Source organism: Egretta garzetta, unplaced genomic scaffold (assembly GCF_000687185.1).
Source record: "Egretta garzetta isolate BGI_Z169 unplaced genomic scaffold, ASM68718v1 scaffold187, whole genome shotgun sequence".
Lineage (NCBI taxonomy): Eukaryota > Metazoa > Chordata > Aves > Pelecaniformes > Ardeidae > Egretta > Egretta garzetta.
Genome location: NW_009260342.1, coordinates 11,109 through 19,973, shown reverse-complemented (window position 1 = coordinate 19,973; position 8,865 = coordinate 11,109). Strand labels below are relative to the sequence as shown.

Below are 8,865 nucleotides of genomic sequence, written 5' to 3'. Positions count from 1 at the left end.
GGATGGGGACGGGGGGACGACTGTGATTGCTTGTGTACTGCTGCCAAAGCCTGTCAGCTAGCACAAATTTAGTGATACAGCTACACATAGCGAAGTATCATAATTTGTCCTTCCTCCTGTGCGTTCTGCACAGGCTTGAAAGGATCCAGCTCAAAAACATTTACTAGATCTTGCTGGGATTTAGTCTCAGCCTCAGTTCTCATAGAAGCACTAAGGACTAATATTAAAGAGGATTTAGGCTAATGGAAGATTGTACCCTTAAAAATAAAAGCAGCCAGAAAAAGGTGCCAGGTGAGGGGAATGGGAGTAAGAGCATTCTCCTGTTGTGGGGGGCGGCAGCCAAAATGAGGCATCTCCTTTAAAAAACAAATTGTGATCAGTAAAGTTAAACACAGCTCAAGTGAAACTCTCCCATCTTGAAACTGTTTGGGGAAGGGGGTGGCAGAAGCAGGGATGTGATGAAGATATGTTGGAAGAAGTGTGTATAATGCTGAGGCTCGGGTGGGAAGCCCATGGTGGAGCTGGAGGAGCTCTGCCTGCGCTACAGCACCCAAGGCAGCTGGCGGTGGAAGAAGGTGCTTGTGGAAAGCAGCCTTGCAGATGTTGGGTCCTGCTTGTCTTGTGGCTCCAGGGAATTGGCTGGGAAGCTGAAAACCCTGTGGTTAGTCAGGAGCATGCAAAGCAGAGGCTGGAAACTGCTCCGGAGGTTGGGTTTGTTGGTTTTTGTTGGGGTTGGGTTTTTTTGTCCTTCATGGGGGTGGAGCAAATTTGCCCTGTGAATCTGGAAACTGGAAGCTTGGTGACACAGCTCTAAGTCATGCGAAGGAAAGCAACTCTCATGTGTGTCCTTAGGTTGTCCTTTCCCCTGGCTTCCACCTGCTGCCTCATGCTCATGCAACCTCCTGCAAGCTTCTTTCTAACCTGTCTTGTAAAGAGTTTGCATTCAATGCAAGCTTTCTTAGAGTGCCCTGTGGTTGAGTATTTTCCATCTAAAGGTGTCAAACTGCAACCTGCAGGGGGAGAAGTTGGCTGTCAGTGAAGGCTGCCTGAGCCAGGCTGTTGCTCTGCAGGTCCCCAGCATGAAGCAGTTTGCTTTGGAGGACATGAGGATCTGGGGAAAGAGATCAAAGTCCCTAGTGAAGCCTGTAGGTTCCACTGAAGAACATGCGTCCAGTGTCTGACCAAATACCTGAGAGTTTTTGGCCTGACTGGCAGATGTTGGGAACCTACAACTTCCACTGAACTGAGTAGCAGCAGCTGCTGCAGGCGCTCGGCATCTCAGGGTCAGGCCCATGTTCTCACCAGAGTGGGGAGGTCCCTCCCCTTCCCTGTGGCAGAAGGAGCACAATTACCTTTGGATAAAACAAGTATCACATCTCCTGCCTGAAACTCCAGGTCTTCTGGCTGGGTGGCTTCATAATTGTACTGCGCTACAACTTGGGTTGGTCCCGTCTCCTCCGGCGTTGCCTTCTGCAGTGACTCCTCCAGTTTGCTGTCTGGTAAAAACCCCTCTCCCTAGGGCAGGAAATAAGCCAGTAAGGACATGTTTTGGCATCTCCTTTTTCTTCGTACCAGGGTGAGAGAGACAAGCTCTGCTTCTCCGCTTCACCTGCTCTTTGCTCCTCTGCCTTTCAAGAGGTTGCTGGCTTGCTTTGAAAGCCACAAGCCTGCACTCGCAGCAAAGAAAGCAAAGGCTGCTTCTTGCCAGGAACGGGCAGAAGAGGCAGCTGCCACTGCTAGCTGTCACTGACCTCCGTGATGTCGCACCAGACTGTCAGACAGTTGTCCTTGCTCTGGCTCCAAGCCGCCTCCAGGTTCTCCGTGCTCAGAGCCACCAGTGCTTCGCTCTCCGCAGGCTTGTACCTGGGTGCATGGAGGATACATGGGGGTAAGGGTGGGAGCCCTGAGAACACAGCTCCTGCTGCCTGCAGCGGGCAGCACCTCACCTCAGCTGCGTGTGTGCAGGCTGGAGCTCCAGCTTCTTGCAAACCAGGTCCAGGAGTTCTGTGTAGGAGAGGCCTGGCTCGACGTGCATGGCGACCGTGTATTTGTAATGCACCTTGAGGACGTGGGGGCGGGAGGGGGCTGCTTCGGCCTCCTGCGGGTGGTAAACTGGATGTGAGAGCTTGCGTAACTTGGGAGAGGGACCGGAACGTAGAAACTACAGTTGCCTGAGTCGAGTCTGAGCTGTGGGGCATCAGCTGGCTGCTGGTCAGGGAGACACCTCTGTTAGCATGTGCAGCCTTTGGCACTTCCCTCGGGGCAGGTCATGTCACCCAAGCTATCGTTGGGCGTCTGGCTGGTTGGCAGTCCTGGGATTGTCCCAGGAGAGAGCACAGTAATAGATTAGGCACTTAGCAACCAAATTGTGGCTTTTGGGTGACCGAATTTGAGGTGTGTCCACTCCCCAACCCCCTCAATTCTTTTTTTGGGTTGAGATTGCTGTTTTCTCATCTGTCTCCCCAGTGTGACCTCCTGATGCACTGACCCTGCCCAGGAGCATGTGTGTTACAGCCAAGCTGGCTCCTATTTCTGCCTTCTCAAGTGCCACGTGAGTTATACTAGGGCTCTGCTAACAGCCATGGGTCCACTGGGGAACGGACCTGCAGGAGACTTCCCAAAAAGCAGCCCTTAGTTGGGTCCTGATGACCTTCTGGCTCCTAGGCCTGTTGTTACACTTTGGAGAAGCTCCTGAATGATGAAAGCCCGAAACACTTCCAGGGCCGTGGTGCTTGCCAGGCATGCCAGCACCTTTCAATGTGCAATAAATAACAGGTTTGTAACATGGACCTTGGGATCTGCGTTCACAATACGTTACCTTTGCTGCTTCTCTCAGCTGTGTCGCAGTAGCAGAAATGAAGTCTGTGGAAGAAGAAAGATGGCTCAGCAAGTGGGACAGGGTAAGCATTGCTGCTCTGCACCTAAATACGCATTCAGGTCTCCTGCAGCCCTTCTCCTCAACACCCGTTGTTATTTGCAGCAACAGCAACCAACCCTGGAGCCAGCGGTGGTCCCTTGAATGGATGCAGCATCAGCTGTGATGAGGTTAATCCATAAGATTTAGATAAAACCACCAAGCAGAGGTTTGGGGTCTGTGCCATCCCTCTTACAGGGACAGGAGCTTCAGGCGGTGTGACCTCTTTCCTGAGTGGATTTAAAAAACAAAAAAAAACCAAACAAAAAAAAAAAACCAAAAAACCCAAACACATGAGCTGCTGGTTTTAGTGTCTTTGCTCTTCTGATCTCCTCAGGTCCACACTGAAAACCAGAGCCCTTCCCAGGGCAACCACAGCTCCTTCAAACCTAGCCCAGCTCACAGCAGCACTAAAACCACCGCGGGTGCCCTGCTCTAAGGACAAGCCTGTAAGGAACCTTCTACTCCAAGACTTGGACAAGCTGGGTCAATTGCCCCATTCTTATCCCCAGGCCCTTCCCATTAGTTGCTGTGCTAATTAAGAGCATGGAGGGACTTGCTTTCCTCAGGGACCCACGTGCTCTATTTTACTCTGTCCTCAGCATTGCAGTTGCCATCTCTGCCTCCTGCTTCAATGCCTCTACATCCTTGATTGCAAATGGGCCCGGGAATGAGACGGAAGTGAACCCCAGCTCTGATCTCAAAGCATGAGGACATGGCACTGAGGAGACTGTCTCAAGCCTGCTGCTGGGGTTTTGCCCCTAAAGCACCCCCATCCCTTCAGCTCCCCTCACTGACCTGGTGCTGGCCGCCGCGGCTTCTCTGGAGCGGTAGAGTTGGGTGGCTCTGGGATCTCAGCTTCAAGAGGGATTTCTTCCTGTACGGGATGGGAGGAAGGTAGTGCTGTCAATCCCACCCTTCCTAAGGGACCTGGGGTGCTGCTGCCTCGTGGACCCCCCCTGCCCAACCCACTGTTTTCCCAAGGTCTGTTTGGGGTCTTGAACTGGGGAGGGGTGACTTTGCTACCCCTTCAACTTGCTGGCATTGCCAACCACCACCCAGGGGGCCATCAACGCAGCATCTGCCCAGATTTTGCAGGTCTCTGAGCTCATGTTAAGGTGACCATGATCTGGAAGAACCGACGCCAGCGTTACAAGGGGGCAGGAGTTGCAGGTATGGGTCCTGCTGGAAGGCCCAGAATAGGTGGTGGGTGATCATGTAGGCATCTGCCCTCCCTCAGGCACCTCTTCCTGGGCCCCCTCACCTGGATGTGCAGCTTGTTCTGGAGCTCCATGGGCTCGAGGTAGTTGCAGGGGACGATCCCTTTCTGCGGGGGAAGGAGAGACGAGTGGGGATTCCTTGGCAAGGAGGCAACTCAATGCTTGAGGATGCAGCTGAGCTTGTCCTTGCCCTGCACTGAATGCAGGAGAGTCCCTGAGGCTTGAAGGTTACTTGCTGCAAGTTGCGTGGGTTTCATTGAACCCTGTGGCCTAAGCCAGGATGGACATAAGGGACTTAAGTCAGAAACTCATTTAGTGCTGATGGCAAGGCTTTGCTCTCCAAGTCCTCTGTAGAACCTCACAGTGTCCACCCAGTTGTCCATCCCCTCCTGCCAAGTGTGCCCCTGGTACCTTTCCGTTGAACATCACCGTAGCCCAGTTGTCCTTCTCTTTCTTCAGGACAAAGACCACATTTCCTGGCAGGACCTGCAGCTCCTCATCAGTCTCGGGGATGAACTCATACAGGACGCGGTGCGGCTGCCCTTCAAGGGCCCTGGGTGTGGGAGCAGTGGCCGGGTTAGGAAGGTGGGCAACATCAGTGGTTTATTTTGTAGAGGGAACCCAGACCTCTGTCTCCTTATTTCTACAATCACTTCCCTGCCCCCCCTAAGTTTTAGGTGCCGGCTGGACACTCAGCTGTGATGGTGCAGGATGGGGCCAACCTTGCTGCACAGGTTAGCAGCATTGTCCAGCCTTCGCCCAACATACCTGAGGATTTCTGGGGTCTTGGGCCTGGGTGGAGGACCAGAGGCCTGCCAACAAGAAGACAAAAAGAAAATTATTAGTAATCTGGAGGATTTTGGTTGCTTTGCAGAAATGTCCTGCAGCCTTCTACCACGCCTGCCATCACCTCTACACAGTTCCTTCCTCCCTGTGCTGGTGTCAGGTCAGATGGTTTGAACCTACCGGGAGTCTTTTGCTGCTTTGCAGCCAGCGGTGGTAGGTTTTTGGCTCTCTGCCACCCTGACGCATGAAGGAACTGCCTTTTGGGCCATGAGGAATATCCCTGGCTTTGTTCCCTTCAAACAAGCAGTTTCCAAATTCTTCCACCTGTGGTTGGTTTTCAAAGGCACAATTCTGTTTTCACTTGTGATTTTGGTTTCAGCTCACAGGGGGTTGAGATCATAGATTTGAGATCAGCTGGTTTAAGCAGCAAGTTGTGCTTCCCTGTATCTTCCCATTATTGTGTTTGTAAAATTCCCAGCTGCTGTTGTCGTGCTTTATGGTCTCTTCTGCCTCGGTAATTTAAGGTCTCTGGTGGATTTATCAACCCTCTGAAGAAGCTACTTGAAATAGGCCTGACTCCTGCAGCATGGTGTCAACACTTGGCTGTGTTGAGAAGAGCATACTTTATCTTTCATAGCAATGCTGCAGGCTGCAGCAGCTTCGCTTCCCCATATCCTCTCAAAAAGCTCCTGTAAAAACTCTTGGGTGCCTTCAGAGATGGAAAGATGCTGCTACGTCACCAGGAAAATGGCAATGAAAATGCAAAGGGCTTTGTGAGCTGGGAGGAGGATGGAGAATAAAGCAAAACTGCTCTTGCTTCTCTGATGGCTTCAGCTGAGACAGATGAACCCAATGCATCTTACAGGGAGGGTCTGAGACTGCCCCCTGCCCAAAGCCATCACCCTGCAGCAATGGCGGGGGCAGAGGATGTGCTGCCAGGCTGCTACTTCCCTGTTCAGGGAACTGGGTTAGCCTCAACCACAAATGTAGGTGGGTTTGGGCTCTGGTCTCCGATGATGGAGAGAGCAGCTGATACGTGGGGGCAGTGTCCGCCTCCTGCCCACATCAGTAGCAGAAAGTTCATGGTGGCAATGCTGCTGTTTGCTCCCCACTGTAAGCCAGAGCCCTTGGCATGCTGTGGGATGACACCCACTCCCACGTCCTCCTGAACTTTCGCCAAGGACACTGTCCATCGGTGGTGCCTTACCTGTGGTTGGAGTGGGGCAAATCCTGAAAAATCATCCTTATCCACCACAGATGCCACCACCTAGAGCCAAAGACAGACAGGTAGTGACTTGGTGCTCGCAGACCTCACTTAGACCTCTGATGTCCAGCCTCCTCTTTTGCTGTTGGCCAAGCCAAGTTCCTCAGGATGCTTCAGGTTCAAGAGGGGCTGTGATTTTAGGCTAAGCATCTTTGACTACAGACTGAGTGCTTCTGGCACCAAAACTCAAGTCTCAGCTGTGGCAAGGTCTCAGCTCTTAGCCTCACCAGTACTACAGTTAGAGTCATTATAACCTAAAAGTTTCCCTTTATATTTTAATGACAAATATTGAAGGGAGTCAAGGAGTCCAACTCAAGCCCTTACCTCTTATAGGCAACTTTAAACATCATTTAGAAAGTTCATAAATGTTCTGGGGATCCCCTGACACCTGAGGAGCTGCTTGGCTCTCAGTCATCCAATTCCCCAGTGCCTGCACAGCCGATGGGTCACTTTCCAGCGGAGCACTGCCTCCCAGGACCTGAGCCCAAGGGTGATATCCCAGTGCTTGGATTTTGCAAACTCATGGGAGGAAAGCTTGCTTGCTTATCTGAGCTGAAAAGCCCCCTTCAAATGGAGGAGGGGGAGAACTGGAGGTCGTTTGTAGGTGTCAGATTTTAAATAGCTTTTTTTTTTTTTTAATTTTTTTCCCTCCCTGAACAAAATCTTGGTTCAAGTTGAGTTCCAGTGGGAGCTTACCAGCTTGTTGCTGACTGACTGTCCCTCATGTCTTGCTAAGGAGAGAAACTGAAAATAGGTCATGCTCTGCAGAAGCATGCTTTTAGCTCCTCTATTCCTGCAGGCTTCCTGCTCCCCAAGAGACCCCTATATGCCATCCCTCCCTCCACACCTGGGGAGATCCCTGAGGCCCAAAATGGCTCCATATCTCTGGCTGTTCGCCAGGCAGCAAATAGCAGCCTAGAGGGCTGGTGAGAGGGTGGTCAGCAGGTCTCCTCAGCCCACAGGCTTGGCCCAGACAAATAAGGTATTTCTTCTTACCATAGCCTTTCCCAGGTAGTCCTTCTTCTCCAGCTGAGCCACTTGCTTTTCATTTGGTCTAAACAGCTTCCCTGCGGGAACGGCCACCAGCTCACAGAGCTTCTGCTTCTGTAGCACAGAGAAGTCATAGCACTCTTCAGAGCTGAGAGCAGGGACTGCTTAACGTCCCCTTCCTTCTGCCTCTGGGGTTAAGGATGTGTTCCAGAAAGTCAAAACACCACCATGACAGCCTGACCCCAGCCCTGACATAGTCCGTTTAACCCGGTCTTCCCGTCCCTGCCGCCCCAGTGACCCAAAGCTCTTCCCACCAACTCGTGTCTCAGTACACGCCTGTGTTTTGCTCAGCCCGCTGTGCTTTTCTCCTGCTCTGCTAAAGCTGTAGCTAAAAGGTGGTTTCTCTGTCACTGGGATTTTTCTCCCTCCTCCCTGTGGGGCTGCTATGAGCAAACACAGCAGCTGTAGGACCTGCTCCTCCTTACCAGGATGGCTTCCATTGCCTTGTCTATCTTGTTGTGCTGGGGTTCGCTCTTCATGCTTATGGCCAGTGTCAGGTGCTCCTCAGCTTTCTTCCAGTCCTCCACTGTGGCATACAACTGCGCGATGTTATAGAGTATCTGCCAGAAGGATTGAGAGCAAGGAAATGAGCTCTTAGAGCAGCCAGACCCTTACCAGGAGGGTGGTGAAGGAGAGGACAGCAGGGTGGTGGCACTGCACAGAACACTGCGCCAGCTTGCTTGCTTTTTTGCAAGGCACAAAGAGAGGGTGGCTGTCTTCTCCATAGATTTCTTGAGACAGTGAACAACCCTTTGGTATCAAAACTGCTGGTCAAGTCTTTCTCACCTCACAAGCAAAGAGCCTGTACCGCAGCCCCAGGATCTTGTAGTCAATGAGCTGGTTGCCTCGCAGCTGGGCCAGCGCCTCTTTGAAATCCTTGATGGCGTTTTCATGGCTGTGGAGCAGAGGACAAGGGCATCACCACCTCATGGTGGCACTCTGACTGCCTGGCACCCCTCGCAGGTGCCTCCAAGTCTTTACTTAAACTTGTTTGATTTTAATTGGGTCTCTCCTATCTCCTCATGATGTTTTTGGACACCCCAGGGGGAGGAGATACGCTCCAAGGCTGGTGTTAATCTCAAGACTGCACTGCTGATGAACAGGAGCTTGTTTTACCTCGAGGGGTTGTGGTTTGGCCCCTGGGATACCAACCTGCTTGGGGCTATCCTCAGCCGAAGGCTGGCATCTCCACAAGCAGCAAAACCAAAACATTAAAGCCCTCCACTCACTTCTGCCTCTGGTAAAACACAGTCCCACGCTGGAAATAAGCCACCGCCAGGTGCTTGTCGCAGCCGATGCTCCGGGTGAATGCCTGCATGGAGGTAGGAGTGGGGCAAAAGGGGGTGAAAAGGGAAGACTTTCAAAAAACTGAGGGCGTAGAGCAGTTATACCTGTCCCACTTTAGCCGAGGGGCCTAAGCTGGGATTTGTGGGCTACATCTCCCTACAGCGTTGGGCACTGGGTAGTGCAGCCTGTACCAGGTTCCTAATTTTTTTGAGCTGAAACCATTTGCCACTGCTTGCTCAGCAGCTGAGTGCCCTGTGGTCACTTCTGGGAGGGAGAAAGTGCAAGTAGCAAGCTGTGCTCCTCTTCTGCTGCTTGGCCTCTGATTCACCAAGAAAACAGGTTCA

General features: G+C 52.1%; 2 protein-coding genes across 2 annotated transcripts in view; one reads left to right on the top strand and one right to left on the bottom strand.

Moving 5' to 3' along the window:
* The window catches only part of SMG7 (SMG7 nonsense mediated mRNA decay factor), a 52,027-nt gene extending 49,243 nt beyond the window's left edge, over positions 1–2,784 (top strand). The window contains exon 23 of the transcript XR_004842489.1: positions 2,467–2,784. The gene's annotated coding sequence lies outside the window, so the exon portion shown is untranslated. The remainder of the gene's footprint in view (positions 1–2,466) is intronic.
* The window catches only part of NCF2 (neutrophil cytosolic factor 2), a 12,505-nt gene that overhangs the window by 1,226 nt on the left and 2,414 nt on the right, over positions 1–8,865 (bottom strand). The window contains exons 5-14 of the mRNA XM_009642659.2: positions 7,181–7,288; positions 6,128–6,187; positions 4,903–4,946; positions 4,546–4,687; positions 4,179–4,241; positions 3,713–3,791; positions 2,819–2,862; positions 1,947–2,098; positions 1,752–1,863; positions 1,353–1,515 (exon numbers count right to left, since the gene is read on the bottom strand). Of these exons, the coding sequence (XP_009640954.1) occupies positions 1,353–1,515; positions 1,752–1,863; positions 1,947–2,098; positions 2,819–2,862; positions 3,713–3,791; positions 4,179–4,241; positions 4,546–4,687; positions 4,903–4,946; positions 6,128–6,187; positions 7,181–7,288 (967 nt within the window). The remainder of the gene's footprint in view (positions 1–1,352; positions 1,516–1,751; positions 1,864–1,946; positions 2,099–2,818; positions 2,863–3,712; positions 3,792–4,178; positions 4,242–4,545; positions 4,688–4,902; positions 4,947–6,127; positions 6,188–7,180; positions 7,289–8,865) is intronic.